This window comes from Gnatocerus cornutus, chromosome 8, assembly GCF_029298725.1.
Source record: "Gnatocerus cornutus isolate USDA-ARS CGAHR chromosome 8, icGnaCorn1.1, whole genome shotgun sequence".
NCBI classification, from domain to species: Eukaryota; Metazoa; Arthropoda; class Insecta; order Coleoptera; family Tenebrionidae; genus Gnatocerus; species Gnatocerus cornutus.
Window position 1 is genome coordinate 14838200 of NC_142240.1, and position 24613 is coordinate 14862812.

The window sequence follows — 24613 nt, forward strand, 5'->3', positions numbered from 1 at the left end:
AATTATTTAATGCAGATTAGGAGATAATAAAAAAAATGTACTTAGAAAAAGAATGGGGAAGAAATTGTACCAATTGCTAATTTTATTTACGTTACTTATTTAGATGGTTTCTTTTTAATTGGGTCTTAGAGATTTGTTAGTTCACTTTTGTACCTAATAATATGTTAATTTCAAAAACAATTCGACGAAAAACTTGTTATGCGTTTACAATTTTCCTGTGAACTAGACAACCAACAATGCAACACACTTGCGATATGAATAAGCACTGTCACTGTGCAGCCGAATTCAAAACCCAAAACTTATTTTATATAGAAAAATCATCAATAAAAATGGGAATTAAATTTAATTTTTTTTTATATGTGTCAAACAATTTTTAAACTTAAAAACGATCCTACAGTAGAATTGAATTCACGATCAATAAACCCACAAAAAATTTAGGATAAAGTTTATTGTAGATTTGACAATAACAATACAATAGAGTTCTAAAAAATAAAAACACAATAATGATAATAAATTTGGTAGGAATATTGGAATATAAAAATAGTTTACTATTCTTACATAAGTTGGGAATGGAAGGAAATTTACTAAACGTAATACTAACGAATGCTATCACATGAGCCAAACACAATTACTGTAAAAATAGATGAAAAAAAATTAACAGATTGACAGTGTGTGGCTCTACTAATAATTGCAAAAAGAGACAACACGATTTTTCTAATTGCTACATTACAATCAGTACATGAAACAGACAGAGAATCGAACTACTGTTTCCTGACATCGAGAATTCTACTGCAACTTGCGTCCACAACTGGTACTATTTGCAACAGACGTATCGCTTTCCTGCAACAAAACATTCATAAATTCCTTAATGTTGATAAAATCAATCCAATACCTTGTGCACTTTTCGGGTAGATTAATAGCATTGTACCACAAAACTGCTGCCAGAACTATTGACCACGTCCGTAACGGCCCCAGAATAAAAGCCAAAGTCCCATACGCCAACCAAAATAGATAGGCCATTTGCAACTGTATACCAAACACCAACAAAAACGGTAAATGCAGACTTATGTGTCTACAGATTGTTTTTTTCTTTTGAGCATCCAACACTTTGTATTGAATGCTGTGGTCAACTCCATGGGCTAAAATAAATGTTAGAGGGACTTGGAATGTCACCAGCTATAAAAAAGTAATCAGGCTAGTTAACATGCGTGGTTTAGTTACCTGGATAAAACCGTAAGCATAAGTAAAAGACCCCGGTAAGTAGGAACCGTTAACAAAAATCCCCCACGCGAAAATAACACCCAAGCGATCCTCCACCAAGTAGCCCACCGACCAAGGACCGCAACATAAGTATAAAGGATACAGAATCACAGGCCAAAACACTCGGTCCACAGTCGCCAAAAACCAGAGCTTTCGCAGCCATAATTTAAGGCAGTTTCCCCGAAGGTTTGGAACCGATAATTTCTTATCTTAAAAGAAGGAATATAATGAGTTTGTTGTTATAAAAACATTCTCACCTTCAACCATTTTGTACAGTACTCTCAAGATGATCAAAGGAGAAACACACATAATAAGCGCAACAGCAAACATGATTCGGAACTGAAAATCGTGACGTTAGTTCTTGTTGGATTTTTTAAAGATTGCGTACAATAGTACTAGCATCAGTCATAAGAGCTATCCGAGATAATAGACTAAACGTTAGACGAGTATCGTCCATGACAAAGGGTTGGCTGTAGAATTTTTCTCTACCATGAACGTCCTTGACGTGTAAGTCTATAGAATGAAGGCCTGAGTGGTACTTTCTGGGGTTCCATTTTACTACATATAAAGGACCATCGACATGGTACAAATCCATCCATTTTCCTTCGTCGATTCGAATTTTGACTGCGGTTATTTCTCCCAGAGAAAACGCCAGAACTCTAATTTAATCAAACAGTTTTCATATTTCCAAATTGCTTTTAATTACCGTATGTGTGTGGAGCTTCTCATACTATCCAAATTCTCTTTCCCTGTATTGACAAAAAGTGCATGTTTGGGGTTAGTAATCACCCCAACAGGCCACTCTCCATGAAAAACATCCACAAAAGACAACATTCCGTGGTCAATGGCGAGCAGACGGTACCTAAAACTCCAAATCAAGACTTTTCTTCCATTCAATCTACATACATTCTGTTATCTTTCCAATCGCCAAGCTCCAATTCCAAGAACCCTGACTTTTGTAAAGTGTACATCTGAGGCACCAAGCCTCCAAGCCTGTGTAGATGACCACAAAGATATACCACCCCTTTTGGATCCTTCTTGATCAACCCTCTAACACTTTCATCCCCTGTACTAAGTATACAGGAAGTAGGAAAATGACCAAACCACACAGTGTAGTTGCTTCCACTAGCTTTAGTTTGTTCAATCAACTTATTAATATCATCAATCTCATTTTGACCAATCTTCCCTATGAAATTAAAAGGGCGTCTAGGGCCTGGGTCAAGACAAGCATCAATGCCTATAAAAGAATACAATTCAGAGCCCTTTGAGACTTGATGTAGATAAGAGCGAGGGTGCTGCCGGCCCTGGATTGAGTAGTTCATAAAAAAATTTTGTTTAGACTGTGAGCCAGCCACATTGAAGTTATCTACAATGAAAGTTTCAGGTGATGACGTTTTATTTGCCTCACAAACCATGATTTCCTCTAATATCGAGCCAGACAGTTTTATCTCTAATATGACACTCACTGAGTACATTTCTATAATATTTCCATTCTTTTTCTAATTGTTGAGACCCTATATGGTCAGCAGTCTTTGCATCTGTTAGATCACCTGAAGCTACAACCACTGATGGTTTTATCACATCCACAGTGCGGTGACAAAAATCCCTCAAATCAGTTACCCTGAAAGGATCTTGAAACGCGCTTATATGTAAATCAGAAATCTAAAAAACGAAGTTAAGGATTACATGATATTACACAACACTTTCAACATACTTGTATAAACCAAATTAGATGTTCGCTCGTATCGGTTACCCTTAAATAATTATCTTTGGTTCGAGTTTTGTTCGAAATTCCATCAGTACTTAATAAATTTACGACATTTGCGAGGAATATTGATATTAGTAGCATTGAGACTAGAAGTATTATTGTTCCTTTGGAAACCCTCATGATGTGGAATAACTTTTATGATTTTGATCACAACGACTTTCACTGATCATAATTCCGCGGTGGTTTCAACACTAGGATTTTTAGATTTGTTTCTATAAAGGAAAATAATTTTAAACATTCATGGATCATGCTGTGACATTTGACATTTTCGTTTTGCATTTGACAGCCGGCAGAGTAGTTACTCGTCACACCAGAGGGCGGTAGCTGTGGTAGGTTTAATTTGAAAAAAATCCGCGAAAAGACAATTTTAAAATTGCGATTCTCAGATAAATACTACAATTTTTGAGTCTGGGGAAATTTGATAACAATATTTGTAAGCTACAAACTATTAAGTTATTTTGTAAGACATTGATAAAGAGTGGGAACAGTCTTATATTGTCTCAGGTTTATTACTTTTATTTTTATTACCAATTAAATGTTGTGAATGGAATGTAGCAAGTAAAGTTAATCTCTTGAATTTTCTGCTGGCAAGGAAGCAAACAATCGTATTCCATTCACACAAAATAATCTGATTTCCGTTGAGAATGTTGTATTTTGGGTTGCATCTCAGATATAGACTTTTATTGGGCCTCCAATATTTTATTGGTAATTGGAGTAGATGGTGGATCCTGGAACCGACTCTGTTCTTAGTTTAGACCGGAAGGGCTGAGAACCCACAAACTTTCAAAGTTCGAGTGTTCCTGTGGGTGTCCCTAAATACTGCTCGTGGCTTTGTATCCTGTCCCTTAAAGACAATTAGCTTGTTTACTTCACCTCTGCGCACTTGTAGACATGATCACTTTACTTTCGGTTTTATTTCCGTCACCGTATAATTTTCCAACAAATTAAAATTAGAAATTTCTCAGGTGTGATTGCTGAAATCAAGGCGTGCATGCTATAAATAAAGAAATAAAAAATTCTTTTGAGCTGAGTCATGTAAAGTCGTTAAATATAGCATGAAAAATATGCAAAAATGTGTCTCTTTTTTGGAAAAAAATGGAAATGAGTTGAAGTTCGACATCGGCATTGAACCGACAGCGTGTGTGTAAAGTTGTGCGAAAACGAGGTTTGCAGATCGAGAATCGTAAAGAAATGCGCATTATTTATCGATGTAAAATATATACCTAAACAAGAGGTTTGGCCTTCTCTAGTTGGCAATGAATAAAAAAACAGCGATCGCAAAAAAATTATATCTACATTCCAGGAAATTAAATCTATTATCATAATGTAAAAATACAATGTAGGTTTCTTAAAACTCCAAGTGGAGTTATTTTTATCTAAAACTGTGATGACCATCGGACCGGTTATGTACGGAGATATTAATATAATCTTTTAACAATAAATTAAAATAAATAACTTGACGTCAATTATGGATTTAATTACATGGATATTTCATTTCTGGTTTATTTATTGGCTAACAATTATAAAACTATTGAGGCTTTGACGTCCAGGTGGCCGTTGGGAACACTTGGATTTATTTATTTTTTAGTTTACTCTATTATTTGAAGGCTTATTGCAAAGAAAATAAATCGATTATGGAAGTGACGGTCTTTTTCTGGCTACACTTCGTGAACACGTATGGTACATATAATCTTCACATTACATTCTGTACCACCCTCAGCGCCAGATTAACAAGGAACTATAACGTTAAAAAATGCGAAAAAAATCCAATCATATCTTGCTGTAGGTACATGTTTTCGTTCGTTCCGCGAGTTTGGATTTTCAGTCGAGCGAGTACTTCTGATTACTTTATTTTGATTAAAAATTATTTCTTCATTTCGTCACTACCGCATACCTTTCGACACCTACGTGAAATTGTTTCTACTAATCTGTTATTTATTTTACATTATTTTATAATACAGCAGGTGTTTCGATTAGAGAGAGATACGATATCACGTACTGGTTTAAGCGAGATTGCTTGCTAAAGTCGTTTTGTATACGCGTAAAATTTTCCGTTTTGGCGGGATTTTTTTTTGCAAGAGTTCCTCACACTAAAAGCAACAAATTAAAGGTTTATCTTTGACCATTCTTGACCAAAACCTAAAACCAAAAAGTGCGTCCAGGTGGCCTCTCTCATCATTCTTTTTTTTTCTTAATTTCCATCTTCGAAGCCGATAAATAAGAAGTCAAAGCTGTCGACTGTCTTACCAACGATTTTCACGTTGATAATATCTCGTGTGTTGGTAGTATTTTTTGTGGTTTGGATGGCGAGTGGTCATCTACATAATATTATGAGTAGATAAGTAAATAAATCATTTGGGAACGATCGTGGGAGCATTGTTTGTCTTGATGCAATTGACAGGAACACAAAGGATGAAATGGTCGAAGCCTCTGTTGTGAATGGCGAGCCGACACATACGTGCGTTCTCCTCGTAGATATTGTGGGAACCGATGGTCGCTGCAGTGGGACACTGCAGTTCAGTGGCGTATATCGAATAATTGAGAAATTAAAAGTGTCGATTTACAAGCCCCGCCAAAATCTTGTCACCACAAACTGTTAGTTTCATAGATCCGGGCACTTTTACCACTCGAAAGTCCTTTGGGAGTTTGAGCTGGAACTTTCAGCGAAACCCACTCAGAACAAGAGTCTCGAATTTTCTTCGAACAACAGTCGTACGGGTGGTCCTGGTCCTCGCAAAATTTTTCCCAAGTCTGTTTCCTTTCCGTCCGTTTTCGCGCGCCGCCACTGGCGCAGTCACTGCTCTACCAGACCGGCCGGGCTGCAATTAACATTCCTGAAGACTTGCCATCAGCGATGATGTCTTAGAACAAAGATATCCGTGGATATTGTGGCATTCATCTCGCCGGCCGTTCCACGGTCCCAAAGAGGTGGTAATAAAAACCGGGTGTCCCATCGTGGTCCCCTCCCAGGGCTGCATACGATGCAGGAGATCAAAAAGGAATATACGTATATGTGTGTATATGTCGAGAGGGGGGCCTCGATCGCCAGGTGCACAGCCTGAGGGTTCGCATTCCGAACCAAACACGCGCTGTTTGCTCATCTTCGCAATCCACCTCTCGTCCCTCGTGCACCTAAATCAATTATATTCTTCATTTAAATTATTTGTATTCTCATTCACATTAATTATACAATTTATACTGTGTCCATCACTAGATGAGTTCTGTGTAAACACTTCACTTGGGGGACCAGTGCCAGATGTGCTGATATGTGGAGAAAGAGGACTTTATTTTGATTCGACTTGCTCGAAGGAGCTCTCATTGCAGTTCTGTTGAAGGCAAAATTTTAGGAACCTAAAAGTCAACAAGCTTGTATTGTAATAAATGCTGTTAGCATTATTATTATTAATCAGTGCTGACAAGTTAAGTAGATAATGTCATAGTCCCAATATATGCAAATTGTCTAAATCGCTTTGTTTCGTTTATGCCCCCAATGATGATTATTCAGTAGCGCCAAGTAGATCCCTTGGAGCACCAAGCTCATTAATGCACCAATAAATAACCCAGAACAAATATGGGTTGGTTGTAGACATCGTAACATCGGCGATACATCATAGTAAAGTCTTTGGAATTTCGCAGGCCAAATAGTTGCCGCCTTATTTCATCAACCAATTTAAATATAAAACCGATAAAGGTAAATCATAGTCTTGAAATCTACTAATGATCCTGTCTGCAAAACGTCTGAGCGTTGATTCCATACTCGGTGTGACTGCTGGTGTATTTCCTTTTGTGGCAACCCTTCAACACCTGTTCGATCCATACCGTTTCTTCTGAGTATTTTTATCGATCACGTAATCTACAATCGGAACATCTGGACGATAACAAGCCGAAAATCTCCATATCAGATTGGGAGATCTTTGTGGGCAATACCTCAACGAGCGGATAATTTTAATTTAATTTGGGGATTTTAATGGTCGTCGGTAATTTTTGATGAATTATTTAGCGAACAAGTGTCAAGAATGATGGAGGATATGATCTTCTACCACCTGAGGTCGCCGGATCTTTGTTTCAACCGCTCGTGCTTGTTGCAGCTTGCCAGGGGTCCATCCCTCCGCATTATATTTCCGATGCATCTCCTTCATGGTCTTTTATTCAGATCCTCGAGATCACGTCCGTCGATAAAGCAGCCTCAGCTTCTTCAGAGGATGTTGTATCTTATTACCAATACGCGTTCCATTCTCCAATTTGTACCCTTAAAAATAGAGATAAAAGAACGGTGGCGTTGTGGCCACTCCGTTTAGTATTTGTAAACATCCTTTGCTTGTTTATGTAATATTTTCGTGTGAAAGAGTGTGACCAGAGCATGGGTGGCGGTTCTTCAAAAAAAGTACCTTTTAGTTGAGCACACAGGTGCAGTCACTGTAGCGGTTTAACCTATTAACCACAGTTACTACTGAACAAACAAACTAACAACTTCTATATGTACACTGGATTCCACTAAAATGTTTACTAATCTGTGGCGATGAGCCACCAAACGAGAAGACTCATCATTGAGTGCCTTTTTATGGCCACTGTGTGAATTATTACCGAAGATTCCTTGTCATTACTAATTTGTCTCGGTTGTCTCGGTGGCGCACTCAATTGTATCGATGTGTTTATCAGGGAGGTATTAGTGGTCCGGGGAAGGTTGGAATAGTCGAGATGGGACAGCAGATAGGAACGGAGGAATGCCATTTTTTCTGAGAGAATAATACGAGAATCGTGTTAAAGGAGAAACATCTCAACTTGATGGTGGAACGACTCTACCGGGGACCATCAACAATTCCTCTTACACGAGGGACAAACGCGAATTTTTTGAAAAACTGGAAAGCTCGCATTTTTATATAAACAGCCAGAAGACTGTTGTAACGCTATAGGTTCCACGCGCGTTTATGCGACAGTCCTAAAATTACCAATTAAAGCTCCAAAGTTTGGGCAGGCGCCCCGTACATGGGTCTATCTGTCAGGACTGGGAGGCCAACCCATTATCACCCAGTATGTAGTATTTTCAGGTTAGCCTGAGTTCTTTTACCACCCATGACATTGTTTATTACGTTGCTTTAAATGCGCTTGATAAAATTTTATTCCATAATAAAATTTGTCGTTTTATTACAATTGTTTTAGTAGCTATAACATTATTTACTATTCATTGATAATATACGATGTTTTAAAACGATACGAACGACGTTATCTTTGAAGTTAATTATAATGAAGAAGTTTGTTATAATTGGTTGTTTCTCCCAATGCACCTGAGTTTTTGTTCCCAAGCCCACGAAAAATGCAAATTAATGTAATCATTTAAGATGGGTGTGATTTGTTTTTATTTTGGGTCATTTATTGTCCAGATGTTCATCAGGAGCAAATTTTATTTACGACGTTATCGCGAAGATGTTTTTTTAACCCATCTGGTTGCTTTGGTCAGACATGCGAGCGGCTTCCCACGATTTCGTCTTGAATTAATAATCCAAATTTTATGGTTTTGATGGCATATTATTTACTTAACGTTTTATTGAGAAATCTTCCGCTGAACGAAACCTCGAAAATTCTTCTTTTTCCATTTTCTGCAGGCCGCCCACTGAATTACCGCAATAATTGGAGATTACATTGATAACATCTCTTACTAGTCGCTTACACTTCATTAGTTGCATTTTTCTTAACCAACGCCGCCAAAGAGCCGCGGAATTCCAGCTATTTGCTCTTGGAAGGACATTTCGGACTCATTCATCATTTTCAGAAGGAATCCTGGAAATTGTCGTCCTTTCTGTGGGTGTTTTCACACTTGATTAAATGAAGGAATGTCGAAAACGTAACAAGGAATGCAAAACGATCGCCGGTAAACTTTTATTATCTACGGCATCTTTTTCTTGACAGTGTTGTGAATTAAGAGACCGGAAGCCGGCACCGTAAAGTGGTACCTCGTGAGGACTGAGCATGATTTTGCACTTAAGTTTATTGCAGGTAATACAATACCTTTGCACTAGATCTCTGCATGGGCTTGGAATGTCGCACCGAGGGGTGGCATACCAAACCTTCCAAATCTCAATAGATTGACAGTTATTAAGAATAGGACTGATAAAAAGAACAATGAGGAACTGACGTCAACGCACAAAAATTTCGGGCAATCGCGCCGAAAATGTGGCACTGTGTGAAGTCTGGAATGCGTGCCGTTTGTTTTTTAATTGCTTTGTTTCACTTTTTTTGACTGATTTTTAGTCCTTGGCGGACAGATTTGACTCCAGTGCTCATCTTAAGAGGAAATGAAAGTGCAATATTAAATAGGAACAAATTAGTCATTACTCATTTAATTTTAACTTTCTCACACTTATGTTGGGTAAATTGGTACCTAGATCCAGTTTGGTTATTAAACTTTGAACGTACGTCTTCATAAATGTCATTTCCTAACATCTATGAATTATTTGACGTCAAGTTCAGACACACGTTCGCAAGGGACAGGCGGCTAGATAAATAAAAATTTTTGCAGACTAAATAAATAGAAAATAATTTCATGTGTGGTGTGGATTGGGCTTTTCATCGGGGTGAGGTTGGTGATGCGCCGATGCGATGGTGAAGGCGTAGCTCCTTCACGGGGATGTCCGTGGTCCTGCATCCGCGGGAGAATCCTGCCGACACCGGGTCTGAGCGGCCGCATTCCGCCCGAATCACGATATCCGATTTGTTTTATTTGGGTATCGTGAAGGCGGAGGGGTGCAGAGACCAATTCTGGTCGGAATGAACCACCCAGGTGTGCCATGACTTGAGTTTGTTTTTCCTGTGTTTGTTAATGACGCCGTGATGAGTGTGTGTTGGTCGGTTCTTTGTTCTGAGATGATAAGTGAAGGGAGCGCGCATTCCTAGCTGGTTATCGGACTTCGGGGTGGCCGCGGTCGGCTTTGCCCATCCGCCGTGGGCGGCCCTCGCCCGCTCTAATGGGACCCCGCTACAAATCAATCAGACCTTAGCTAGCTTCGAAAAGACAATTGCTTCACATTCCCGAATTCGTACACGCCGACCGCGATCGAGATACCTGCTTTGCATACCTCGCCGAACAAAAAACCATCGCGGAATTTGGCGGTTCCTGGAATGGGTGGAGAGATAAAGAGACCATCAGCGCGATGCTTTTGTTTGGAAGAAATCCATTAGAAATGGAGAGGTTTGTCAGGTAGCGGAGATGATAACTTGACAGTGGAAATCGACAAGCTCTTATCTGGGCCGCGGAGATGGCGTGTCATTAAAGTTGTCTCGAAGTGTACCTGCGACCATGAGAAGGGTGCTTGATAATTTGCCTCTCGAATCTTCGACTTTATCACCGTGATAAGAACATAATTGAGCAATAATTTCAGCCGTGTGCTGGGAAAACCGCATTTTTTCTTAATGTGTGAGGTCCATTCTGAATTATGATGTGTACGCCACATTTACAACAACAAAAAATAATACGCTACGTTCCACTACGTTAATTGAGATAGAGAAACACGTTACTCACAATACATCATGTTGGAATATTTATTACTCCTTTTCATTATTTTTGTTGCATGCTGTACATTTCCTTCATGCGACATAAATCTTCTTCGGTCGTAGCTACGTAGCGAGTTCCAACCAATGGGATCAATTGATATGGAAATTATCCATTGAAAACAAGCCGCTGAAGCCAACGACAGTTAACAGAACAAAAAAGATCTTTTGTTCCCGTCGCGTTCAAATCAAACTGCTATTACCTACTAATTAGTTGACTGTTTAAAACGCCATAAACTTTTCAAGTGACTACTTAAATGCTCATTTCCACAACAATTACGAGGGTTTATGTCTGAAATGGCTCTAATTCCAATTTCAGGTCCTGGAAATAGAGATTTTAATGGTGGCGCAAGCAGGCAACAAGACAAAAAATTCATTTTAAAACACCAATAAATTGTTGCTCTCAAGGCCTCTAAACTTAAATAATAAAATGCACGCTGTCAGAAAAGTGCTAAATTCTCTCTTTTCTTGTCACGTAGGGATACATCCACCTCAAGAAATTTATTTGTTGTATAATTTCATCGTTGCAATGACATAAATTTCGTCCACGACAAGCACAGTAATCGGGATTTCACACCTAACCTCCTATTTGATTTTATCATTCTTCATCTTCTTTACCGTCGCTAATGGTACCGAAAACGGGAAGGAAGATGTTTTTTTACGGAGCGTAAAAGAGCTATCACGGTCTATATTGTGTTTAAGGGGATTAAGTCGAGCGTAATTCATGACATCTTACTCTTTTACTATAATGATGATGGATGAGGATGCTTAAAAGACATTTCTCGGGCGTATAAATTATAATTTGGCATTTTTTCTGGTCATAAAAAGGAGCACCTGTGCTTCAAATATATAATTTCATAGACCATTTTTTGTGCAATGGTTGGAGTGATATTAAAAGTCTTGGAGGTAATGATAAGTTGGGAATTAATGATCCCTTTATGGCATTTGCTAGATTTTTTGCCAAGACGGATGCTGGAAAGACTCAGATTTAATCTGTTCGGTATTTGAAGAATTTAAGCAGTAAAGAGTCTCATTTAAAAATTAATAGAAATTCATAATCGTCCAATTAAGCGACTCATTTTTCGTATCAAATTGAATTCCATGAACGTGATTTGGTCGGAGATTCCAACGTTCGGTTAGACGACGAAACTTGTGTGAATTTTCGGCTGCATCAGGCTAGAAGCGGTGAAAAACAAACGTTATTGGAACTGTCTGACAAGGTCTACTAGACCAATTAGGGAGTTGAGTGTGCTCTTTAACGAGTTCAAGTAATAACACGGCCCGAGCCGCTCCGGATGCTGTGCCTCCCAGGACGAAATCACCGCTGTCACGGTTATTTGCCACCCGCAGATTACGACCAAGTTATGCCATTTCACATCTCTAATAACAACTCACCACCGGCGGGACGGCCTCTTTTGCCATTCCAACTGGCAGATTTCGTGGATAAGTGGAGAGCCGTTTCGCCGCTTCGATTTTTACCTTCTTGTTAACCACACTCGAATGCATGTGAAAATTGGGCCTAGAATATGGCACACCAAGTGACGACAACCACGTTAATCGAAATTTCACACCAAAAATATTCGTAATCGACACGGAAACGAGACGAAAAGAACAGAAATTGATTCTTTTGTTCTAGTTAATTTCACAAAATCGTGTTCTTTTGTTTTTCTACCTAAATAAACTAAGTGTAAGGAATAAATTTAACAAGCGGAAAATTAAAATTGTCTCATAAAATTAGTCGCACCAAGCTGCGGTGGGTGGTGGGAACTATTTATGAGCACCCCGTATATCGTAAATTAAAAATCGTGGAACCGAGTTCTGGTCAATTTTAAAACATTTGATTTGTTAAATAGAGAGAATGATGAGCCAGTTTTAAAGTTTTGGAAATTTGCAATTATTTAAACTATGAATTTTAAGAAATTTTAAGAACCGATCCTGGCAATAAATAGTTCAACTTTGTGTCGAAGATTGTAACGAACCGCTAAAATTCTCAAAAATTAATTTTTGACGTACTATTTAAACTTCTTTGAAACGACACTTACCTTTCTTGAGTTCTTAATAAAGCTTTTGAGTTCTGGAAAAAATTCGTTCGTGGTTGAGAAAAATAGTGGTTATAGAATAAAATATTTTAATATATACAGTCTGTACAAAAGCTTACGTAACTTTAAGAAATAAGAATTGTCAAATTATATTACAAATTATTCTGTACAATATGCACATACCTATAAAATAATCAATAAATACTCCTTATCCAGGTACTAATATATTACACTGACTCGATATTCTAATCCAAGTAGATTTCCGACTTTAACTTTCACATCGACTGCAGTTGATACATTATAAAAGCACGCTTCAGTCACGTGAAAGATAACTGGTTAACAATCAATAAACAGTTTAAAACGGATCAAAGGGTGCAGGTCTCCAACACCGTCCAGTTCTTTCGCGTTAGAATTTACAATCACAGATGAGAAAGAGAAAGAAAGTTCCACTTTTTCGGGTTTCACCCATCAGTCATTTTCACCGGGATTTTATACACTTGCCAGCAGTCTCGAGTTCGTTACAGGATCACAGACACTGAGAAAAATTCCTCTTATTTCGCCCACCAACCTAATCACAGATGAGTATCCTTACGGAAGAAGTTCCAAGGACATTATCGACAACCACAGCCGACGACTACCATGTCCTTGTAATTCTTAAGTATTACTCTTTCGTTACTGGCCACGTAGAGCATCGATATCGAGGAAAGGCTCGTTGGGATGCAACAGGGTTTTGGTACTTCTGCAGGTTTCGCGGAATTTACCAAACTCTGCACGATGGCATGGTTGGTGGTGTTGAGATGCTCGGGCATGGGATATTCGCACTGTCCTGCGCAAAAATATGCGTCATACCCTGGAGGAGCAACAATCCAGTCGCTCCAACCAACATCTTTAAAATCGACGTACATCGGTCGCCTCCTGCAAGGATCTTTCTCTCCTTTCCGCAAGGGCGTTCTTTTCCGCGGAAACCCTCTTTTCGGCCTAAGATTAGCCAGCTCTCTTTTCGTCCTCTGACGATTCTTCCCATCATCGGTGTAGGTGAACAAAACGGGTTGTTTGTGCCACCAATCGACATCAGCGTTGCGACGGAGTCGTATGTGCCTCTCTGAAGGAGTGTGTTTGGAAGGAGGCACTAGCACTACTAAGACTCCATGGTTGGATTTGGGGTCAGCCAACCACCGCTCAACAGCCGGGAAGACATCGATACTGACGCTACTGTTCCCACGAGTATCGATGAGTTTAGAGTCGATGATCCGCATGATCGGAGGGCTCACTCCTTTGATTCCACGACGGATTATATCGTGGACGAGGAGGCGGTAATGGGGAGATGTGGACGACCCCAAACTTTCACGAGTTAGCTTGATTTCCGCCGCCTTCAGCTTCTCGTGCTTGGGGATGGAGGAGATGTCAAATTTGAGGCGGAATTTGTTGGGGGTGGAGAATTTCTCGTCGATGGGGCTTTCTGGAAAAGGAAAAATCATGAGTTAATAAACCGAATTTCTCGTCGCATCCATTACTTTGATAAAACCGAAAAATAAAAAGTCATCAATTAACAATTACTATTTTGATAAAAGAAAACGTAGTAATAAACGCATGTCTCTTATTAGTTCATATTATCGCATCTGACATTTGACCGACAGACCGGTTGGATTATTTTTTAAGTTAGTATGTCGTTGGGTTGTTAACTCTCGTTTATTTTATGTCTGTTTCATTGCTCAAATTTTTCACATATCCAACCCAGCAGTTTGAAAATCGTTAATTGCAGTGAGGTTATGTTGTATAGTTTTTTTCGACATACGTCCAATTGTTTGCAACCCAGAACGCCAACTTGATAATTTTTTTAATTATTACCTGTTATATAAAAAACAAACTTTGCGGTTAATTATAATTAATGTAAAACAAAAAACTACATGTCCACAAACAGACATACCTACGAAAAAAAAATCAGTTGGTAGCACTGCCTGTTGTGTCAAAGCAACTCTTTAATTTGAGGTAAACCGTTAATTGATATGCAAAAATGTCATTTTAGATTGTAATCATCATGACAGTCTTCAAGTTACAAACTGGATACAAAACAGGGCTACCAACCCATGTTAAATTCCCTGTCATTGCTGTTTGAGATTGAAATTTAAAATTGATTCGGGTGTTAAAAAATCTTACTTTGACAGCTGGGAAGACATTAATATAATTGGAAATATGCTTCTTCAGTGAATGAAACGTTTTCTAAAAACGCTTGGACTTTGGTCAGTACCCTTCAAAATAAGCGACACGCTTCAGATGAAAAAAGCGCTTCCATCTGCACACACTCGATCAATTCAAGTGCGATATTATTATTTATATAACACTGTGGGCTGCCTGCAGTGACAGAACGTTTCATAACCGAAGGTAAATCACATAAGAGAAAAGAATTGGACCAAGTCGTCTCCCCTGCGGCATTCCTCGTGAAACTGCTCATTGACTTGTGTAATTACCTCTCAGATTGACAGTTAGTGCTCTTCTCCGCACTCAGATGAGACACGAGGAAAGAAATTAAGTGTAAAAAGAAGAATTTCGTTAATACAAACTCGCCCTACTTCCAGTCACAATTCAACGCAAAGAAGTAGCGAAAGTGGGACGATCACAATACTCTTCATCGCGGCGGCAAGTGTTTTAAGATCAGGTAAATTTCTCGGGTAAGACCGCAATAAAACTTAAAATTAACAAGATTAGAAGTGACCTTTCTTCTTTGAATTGAGGGATTAAGTCGTTGATGCTTACCTACGTGCACGAAACTTCGCACTGTGTTGGCACTCCTGGTGTGAAGCCCTGGGAGTGGTAACGAAGCCGTTTCATACTCCAAGTTGTTATGAGCTTCGTAAATTTTTTTCAGGTCATCAGGAATGTAAGGTCTTGTGCCGCTGAGTCTCGGACGATCTTTCATTCCGAAAATCGGAAGGATGTTGGTTTTAAATTCATTGAGGAGTTCTTGGGGGTTGGAGAAGGTTTTACCCCAACAGCACACGATGGTGATGATGTACAAAACCATTTTCAAACGCATCGCGATACCTGAAAAGAAATGAAAAAGTGAACTTTGATTTGTTTGCCGTTAGCGTATTTCGAAAAGCACACGTGATCGGTAGTTGTATTTCGGTGTTAATTGCCAAGTAGCTACGTTCCTGCAAATATTTGATCGGCACATTTTTACGAGTCGAGAATCAACAATAAAAATTATAGTGTTCGGAGAAGCGAGGATTTATACTTCCTTGAACTTTAGTCCGATGCAATTTCTGGGTGTTATTCAAATGCTCGGATGACGCATTTACAAATACTGAATAATTAATAATTACTGCAACGACTTACGCGACAACAACTTATCATTCAATTTACGAGTCGAGGAAGTGACTTTTATTGTTTTCATTGGCGTTTTCTTCTAAAATATGGCCGCGACAGGTGTGGAATTGATGCAAACATTTTCTTCATTTGCGTAGTTAGGTGGCAAAGTATTTGCTATGAGCAAATATGACAGATAACACCTGTTCTTGTTGATTGAGCGTCGCGTTTGTTATTTTTGCAAAAATTGTTTCCACTCATTTTTGATAAAGCGAGCTTTTGACTGTGTTTGGTCTTTGCCTGCCCCGTCGTAAACTCCTCAACCTGTCGTCTTTGGGGGTAATTATCCGTGAGAAGGTCTAATCCCCGAGATGAGTGTTGGGTTCGGCGAAAGCTCACCGGGACGCGTGTCTTGAAAAAAAGAAGCTCCCGTGCGAGCTTTCACGGTTTGGTCCAAAACCACGTCACGAGTAAAATTAAGTAAATTAACTTATAATGAATATGGCATGCGCTAGCACAACATGGCAGTGGAGAGGTCAAGCAAGTTGGACTTGTTCACCTTTCAGCGACGGCTGGAGAAAGCTGACATGCGGTCTCTTCGAGTCGCAACTTCCAAAACTATTCACTCGACTAGCTCCAAGCAGTCTCTTCTCTTTACTACAACTGACTTGGAATTGTTAATACCAACCCACATGTCATTGGCGAAGCGATCTTCGCCCGAGGAGAACGAAGACTGATCCGTTATAATAACCACGGATTTCGTTCTTGTTCATCCATGGGTGTATGCAAGAACGGATAAACTATTACAAGGTTGTTTGTTGAAAAAATATCAGATATTTTCGATATTATTAGCACCGAGCACGAAGACGCAACACCATCTCGTTATGGCAAGTTGATTTCCCATTATGGCACGATAGCGCCGAGCTGTCTGTGCCCACCGAAGCTCACTACCATCGATTTCTTAATAAATCATGGTGATTTCAATGCCGCAATATACACGAAAAACAACTTACGTTTCTCGCTGGCCCCTACTCGTATAATCCAACAGCAACAATCAACTGCCACATTTACAGCACTCACTTCGTATTAGTTCCGAATTGAAAAGAAAACTAACTGCGTTGTGGTAACGAGTCGTCCAGGACAACACTGATGAAGAAGGATGCCACCCTCTACCTGTGCATGAGTTAAGGTGTGGGGTCTTGGACGACCAATCAGAGCAAAGTATAGGACACGACACGTGCGACTATCAAACAATACTTAAGTGTATTTGTTGGGCCCATTGTGTCTGTGAGGAGTCGCTTTTCACGAGATACACGGATTATTCGCTTTCGACTTTTTGATGGCGCGCCAAAGGACCGATCTTCATTACTGATGAACGCTTTTAATCATGGACGCAATTGCTGGGTCAATTGGCTCGGTTAAATTCTCGGGAGAGAGGAATCACTGAAGAGAATAATTAACCAGAATGGACATACAAAATTAACTTTACGGTGATTAAATTTTACCACATTCCAAATCTGTTGAGACTAGCACCAACTTGTACAGCTGCTCTTAATATTTTCGACCACACCAATTCTTTCTTTTTCACATTTCTGATCCTTTTTAATTCAAAACACAATTTTTTATTCTCTGAAGGTCGCGATTTTTAAGGAGGAACCTGTTGGGTTCATGGGCATAATAGACAGCTCAAAGATTACATTTTCACGCGCTCACTTTCGAGAATTAAAAATATATCAAGTGAATGTCGAGAGTGACCTGCTTGTGGCCATTTTACGGACTTTACGAACTGAAAATTTCGGATTTTAAGCTTTTAACAGTTTTAATAACCGATTCGAAAATGTTTAATTAAACTTTAATTAACTCGTTTTTAGAGTGCTTGATAGACAAAACAGTGTCTACTTGGACAAATAAACGTAGAAACAAAACTGTTTATTTTGAAAGCATCTCTGTCTTTTCTCCACGTCGAATTATAATCATCGATTAAGTAATCCAAGCCCTGCGTGGAAATTTACAGTTGCTTTTCCTACCACTTTCTCCATTACCCACACAAGTGACATAACTCAAATTTAACAGTAGCTCTCCACAAACAAAAATCTGATGATTTCGTGGCGTGAAAAATGAACAAATCATTCTCTAATTGCAGTCAATCAAAAAGTGCGTCCTCGAAACGGCACGAATAAGCACAAAGGCCATTATGGTGCCTAGCCTTAATTAATTAAGTAACGCAATCGTTGGCTTAATTCGCGTAGGTGCAAATTGCCATTAATTGCCTTATACCATTCAATTAATTAATAAATCCGTTATTTAAAAGCAATTTAACACGTTCTAGGTGTACTAATCCGAATTGTGAGAGGTGTGACGATTTTCACGCATCTATTATTGTGCGTAAAAAAACAACGAAGAAAGAGAAGAAAAAGGAACAGTTATGTGTTGAAATTTTGAAAATTTATGACTTTAATTACCCGAGTTAAGACCGCCCGTATAAAAAAGCAATGAATAATGACCCATCGTTCAAAAATAAACAAAGATTAACCCTTTGCTATTAAAAAGCACCGATATTTACTACCAGAACTGAATAAAAAGACGACGAAGATCCATCCACCACGAATAAAACACACCTGTTGCATTAAGAGACGTATGGGCACCAATGGCTTTCTAAATAAAACCCATATGGGTGTAAACACGTCTCCATTCCCCTCTTTCTTTCAAGTCAATGTTAGAAAAGGATGAAAGCGCCATCGTGCGCTGGTCACGACTATCAGAATATTTTCTTCCAGCGTTGTCCGAGTTAAGACGATAAATCAAGCGCTGTTATTATAAAATTAATTGAAATATCAGGTTACCTGGCTTATCGAGGTTGGTCTATTGTTTTACTCACAGCCAATCGCAAACCAATAATACCGAAGATACTCTCGAACATTGTAGGGAATTGAGTTGGATTTTTTTATTGTTTGATCCAATTCCAAGGTGTGGATTATGTTGCAATGCGGCATTATTTAGATTTTGCCTTCGGGCTGTATTATGCGAGAGTGTTATAAATAAACTCGTTGACCCGAGCTTGTCAACAACGTAAAAGTGTGTCGCTTCGGAAGGTCCTGCCAGGATCAGAGTTTTCGCGTCGTCTTTCTACAAACAGAAATTGAAAGGAAAGCGGATTTGGCGTTAATTTGCCTCAAACGGGAGATTAGCAGGTGTCTGATAAGAAAGTGCCCTAAACAAACGATAATATAATGACAAAGTTAATCCTCGGTTTCCTGTGAGTAGTAAAATACTATTGTCTTAGCAGCGTCATGCTGTCTAGCAAAGAGAAATTTGTAAATAGAGGTCGTCCACATTCAAGTTAATGACATAATTTGTCCACAAACTCTGTCATCGTTGAAATTTACGCATCACCAGACCGGCAAAAATTCGTGGCTCTTTTTCGTGGAAAGCTCCTCCATCAGCCGCCAATAATTATCTTGTTCGTGTGTGTTTAATGGAGAAAAGATTAATAAAGGAAACAAATTTAAAAACCGATTTGCATAAAAAAAACATACGAATGATAAGTAGAACATATTTTAATCACTTAGCTGCAGATAAATGGCCGAAGTTTTGGGTGTAAGTTCCAAGATTTTAAATATTTAAAGACCAGTTTGGTATTTTAATGAAACCATTAAACAATGAGTTATGGTCCAGTTTAAGCTAAACGTGTCAAATGTTTTTACACAATTTTATACAATTTGGTACCAGAAAAACACTCGTTCAATTTAAATACTTGTAAGATATTTTCTAATTATCTCTGGTATGCAGAGACGGCAGCAGGATTTTCGTCAAAAATTCAGGCCGCCGGTGAATCATTGCATTATTAATTAGGGTAAACGTGAGTCATCGCTAAAAGCTCGAAATTTTGTAAAACTGCCCAACCTTGACGATTTCCACAACGACCTTAATTTCGGAATTGGAACGCGGATTTTCATGCCTAGCGTTCAAAGACTTTTGATTTTTAATACGAACCACACCTTCCGAATTCATTCTTGCGTCGCAATAATTTAAAGCTTTGAAGCTCCACGACGGCAACAAGTCTCGTTTTCTTGTATGCTTTCTGAAAGCCAGGCCACACGTGACTTATACTCAGCACACCTGTGCTTCCACTCGCATTTAATCAGGAAAGCAGGATCAAACCAGTGGCGGAGGAACATCATCACCAAGATACAATCTTTGTGTTCACTACCGCTTTGGATTTCTTCGTCGTTTTGCGTTATTCCCGCGCTCTCTGATCAGTTCTCTTTGTTTGTTTTGCTTAATTAATAGGTTTTTTCATGCGGGGCTTTTTTTGAGGCTCATTACGGGCGTGTAGTGCAAAAATACGAAGCTCGTTTTTGTGAATCATCCTGTCTGAACGGTTTATCGGGGGCTCGCTTTGAATTCCTGCGAAAAGATTCGGTGGTTTGGAAAACGGAACTCATGTTCATGTTTCCTCCACGGAAGTTCCGCGTGATTGATTAATAAAAAATATGTTTGTTACTTAATTTGATGTCATCTTTTTGGAATGTGAAAAATTTGTTTACATATCTTCGTACGTTTCCACACGTTGTTGATGACACAGTTACAATGGTCATGGGGGGAAAATTCGATTTCGACATTTTTTCACCGGACAACCACCTTCTGGACCATTTGGTGGCCAGAAAAATGCACGGTGTGACTTCCTCGTAGCAACCTGAAATACTCATGCATATGCAAGTTGATAAACACTTATTGGAAAAGTTTCCGCGCAGTGACATTAATACACAGAGGACAGATGTCCACAATCTAACCAAACTGGTTGGCAACAGCTCGCGGCGTTCGGATGCCATGCTCTGCGTTGGGTGCTGGGATAAACCTGCAGCGCGATGGGTTTCACATTCTTGAGAGGAAAAGGTGCAGCGGGGAAAAACCGAAGACGACCCCATCATGTCTAAAATTTTGACCAGGACTTGCTAAAGTAGTGACGTGTCCTCCAATTTGCACGTCCTTCCTTTGCCAAGCAACCTCCTTCGCATTTGTCGAATTAGCAACAATTAGAACTCTTGCATCCGTTTCTGTTTGTTTTACCATTGGCCAAGGCTGCATCATACATTAACTAAAATCATGTCGGGCAAGTCTTGAGGAATCTCGTTTTGACGTCAAATTCCTCGCTAGTATGAATGCAACGATTCGAAAATTCCAAATTTCTTTCTCAAGTCCGTTAAAGTGTTGAAATTTAAAGTTTGTGTGCGAACGTAATTCTTACGTTTATTTCACAGTTACGCTCACGGTTGGCGTGGCTAGTGGCAATTACAAACATTCCAAAAGGCTTCTGTGTATCAGAAACCATTAATGCGAATAAGCGGATGTGTTTGTTCGAGAAAACGTCTTATTTGTTAGGTTTTGCGACAATCTACTTATAACGGGAGTCCAATTAAAAATTTATACATGACGTGTGAACTGTTTTTGGGCCTCCACTGCCTGAGAATTCCGTTCAAACTAGTTTCCCTCATGACAACTTATCAAATTCTAATGCTAAATTCGTGTTCTAAATTAAATTAGGCTAAAATTCAGTCATGCATGGAATCTATATTAAAATTATCCCGTATAACGTCAAACAAATATATAATTTTAATGCTGACAAGATAATCCTTAGGTTGTTGTGACGGAATCTCAATTCATTTCAACATGAATACGCCATTAAAGTGTTGTTCGGAAATCGCATCAGATTAAGACAACACTTTTTGACCTAATTCTTTTGACCATGCTCGCAATGTGGAATTCAAATGAGACATTGTTTCAGGATTTATTTAAATGGAGAAAACATGGGCTCAAAAACAATCTTCGCGGTGACAACTCTGTAGTTTCTTGAGAAAGATGAATCATTTAGTTATTAACTGGCCTTTGAGTAATATCAGATAAACAGTTCTCAAAAGTGAAATGTTGCAAAATGTTTACTCACAGGAGCGGCGTCAGGAATATTTTTTGTTCTTTATAGCTTCAATTTAGCTTTCCAGGAATCACGTTTTTACCACCAAGCAGTTACCAATTTTTCAATTTGTTTATAAATTGTCTTCATGAAGCTCCTATTGACAGGATGCTTTTTGCTTATTACAAAGTAAAATTAGAAACTAAAGCAATTAAACTCATCATTAGCAAAAAAGTATGTGCAACAAATCCGTTCCGTCAGAAGTGTAAATACAAATTTATTGAACATTTTAGCATTAAGCATTTACTTTTTATGACATTTTTGTCTTTTAGATCATTTTATTTCTTGTAAAAAGGAGCAGTAGACGTAAACAAGTATTTTCCTTTCCTGCCCAAACTAAATTAAGTCATTACAGATCTTTGTAAAAACCTATCAGATTTGCCATCACCTGTTTGGAAAGTTCTGAGAGAATCAGATTCCCTTTTTAAATTTGTTTTTGAAATTCCACATTATGAGGAATATTGTCACTGCAAACAAGCGAATTATCACGCCGAACCAGCACGTGATTGATGTAATCATTTCCCCAAATCGGTTGAATCAACTGAATTAGTTTCAAACCTTACATCGTATTGTACCTAATTTTTCAAGTTTGTAACAAAACGGGCACTTCTGATTTAAGTTCAACATGTGGTGGTATTTCAAAAAATTTAACAGAGCAAGAAAGTGGGATACTTTGATTGTCAATTTCACTTGTTGAAAATGCATGCCTTGTTCTGAGATGAATTTTACGAGCCTGTTTTAAAACGCTTCCAAGTGCTCGCAAAATAACACACACTTCAAACAGTATTATTTACCGACTATTGACTACACGAAGGAGCTCCGACCACAAATTCAAATTTTAAGTTAGAATTCATAGATAAAATTGATGCACTATAGTTTGGATTATTTAAAAATGTTTCATAGAGAGACGACTTTAATTATTATATAAAAATAGATATAATTACCGTAATAATACGTGTGCGGTTTAAACTAAATAACAATTTTCAATGAGTTTGTTTAAAGTCTGCAGAGAGCACCGAGCGACGGAAATATCTGTGCTTTTCCTGTCCAATAAAAACAGAAAAAGATTTCTGTGTTGGATCGTTGAAAAAGTCCATTTTCGCGTGTAAAATTTACCTCTTGGTGTCCCGCAGTGTTCCGTAATCCTTGTCGTTACGACACAGCAGTTTGAGGGTTGTTCGTCAGGATCCAGACAGCAGCTACATCTCCCGCAGGATGCTGTTGAACGTCCTCAGAAGAAAAACTGTTCGAGTAACCGTCACAGAACACTGTGGTCATAACACTAGAATTCCCAAGTCGCGTAGATTGAGTAAATTAGGAAACGGCACCTACGCATTCGTCAGTTTTTATTGGTAAAGTCACAGTTTGCACTCTTCACTTATAATTACGCGCGATATGTGTTGGTGTCGATGTTTTCGATCAGACTGGAACCAGACTTGGTGTCGACTTCCACTGGTCGCTCCCAACGCGATTTCACAATTTTTTCAACGTTTTTGGACCGGCGTCGCGTAACGCGCCTTCTAACATACTGAGATTAATTGCACTAATATGGCGATAAGTAGCCTAAGCTACTTTTTTCTTTAGATTAGCATACGTGAAGTGCCTTCGCATAAATCAGATCCCATTGGCACGACTATCTCAGAAACGCTTGATTGGTCGTTCTTTTGCGTGGAATGGCGGAGTTACACGCCATTTTTAGCGGGGCGCGCGTTCTACCTGATCAACGTAGCCCTTGAAGAAATCTTAGTTTATAACACCTTGTAAATATGTACGAGTACTACAGACACCGGAAATTAGTTTACAAGATCGTAAAACTCTCTTTCACAATTTCTAGTTTTATTGGCACCTAGAATTATGAATGGAGTCAACTATAACGGTGGCGGCGACAATGACTTTTCAAGGGTTTTATGGACTGGTACCATTTTCTTAAAAGCCGTCCATCAATAAAAGACAAGGCGGCACAAGCCGTAAACAAATTACATAATTTTTCTCAGAAACGACGCAGTTATGTCTTTAGAAAATATTTCTTCCGCTACACAAAGAGATTTTATATAACCATCATTTGTTAGTTAATGCTTATCGTGATCAATTTTTCAATAACAAAAACAAACATTTTGATGAGTCTTAGTAAAGGCAACCAGTAATACATACTTTGTCTACTAATTCATCCAATTTTTATTGTTAGCTTCATTAAAAATGCTGACGAAATTTTTGTTGTCTTGGCGAGGCTAACAAGTCCGTACCTTCAATAGCTCATCAGCTGCGCATTCACAAAGATTGTTTATGTTTAATTAGCCAATTTCATGGATATTAAAAAACAATGGACATGAAATAAATCAATTTTGAGAAACGAATAAATGCATAAATTTGTTTTGATGTGCAATTTCAAAGTGATGTTTGTGGATATACAGGAGTTCCAAAATAGCCGCAAAAAATGGAAAAAATTGGAGTGTGAATGTTGTTTTGCTCAATCAATTTAAAATAAGTAGAATTAATATACTTAAGATTTAATGTGTTAGTCAGTTTGCTGTTCGCGTTTATCAAAATTATTTCCACAGCAGCGATCATGAACCTGAATGGAAAACGCAACACACAAAACACTTTTTGATGCGAGAAACTTTTGCAAATGCATTTGAGTGAACCGGAAGTCACTACTTGCATAAGAACAAAAAACAATTCGGAATGGAGAGTTGCTGGGGTACCAGAAAGAAAGTTAAAGAAAAA

At 38.6% G+C, this 24613-nt stretch overlaps 2 protein-coding genes across 3 annotated transcripts; both read right to left on the reverse strand.

Moving 5' to 3' along the window:
- Positions 1-432: 432 nt before the first annotated feature.
- Positions 433-3322, reverse strand: LOC148170212 (transmembrane protein 62-like). The gene is made up of 9 exons (XM_088044329.1): positions 2975-3322; positions 2673-2922; positions 2167-2626; positions 1967-2122; positions 1649-1919; positions 1518-1599; positions 1222-1469; positions 893-1176; positions 433-840 (listed from the first exon to the last, which is right to left on the reverse strand). Exons 1-9 carry the CDS (start codon positions 3146-3148, stop codon positions 762-764), a joined length of 2004 nt encoding a protein of 667 aa, XP_087900455.1. The 5' UTR covers positions 3149-3322; the 3' UTR covers positions 433-761.
- Positions 3323-12684: 9362 nt separating this feature from the next.
- On the reverse strand, positions 12685-23545 carry dpp (decapentaplegic morphogen). Of its 2 annotated transcripts, none has more exons than XM_088044350.1 (3): positions 23006-23545; positions 15367-15654; positions 12685-14071 (listed from the first exon to the last, which is right to left on the reverse strand). In XM_088044350.1, the coding sequence occupies exons 2-3, from the start codon at positions 15644-15646 to the stop codon at positions 13224-13226; spliced, it is 1128 nt and encodes a 375-aa protein (XP_087900476.1). In that variant the 5' UTR covers positions 15647-15654; positions 23006-23545; the 3' UTR covers positions 12685-13223. The 2 variants fall into 2 exon arrangements, with proteins under 2 accessions (XP_087900476.1, XP_087900477.1); XM_088044351.1 differs by lacking the exon at positions 23006-23545 and adding an exon at positions 16932-17095.
- Between the last annotated feature and the right edge of the window lie 1068 nt (positions 23546-24613).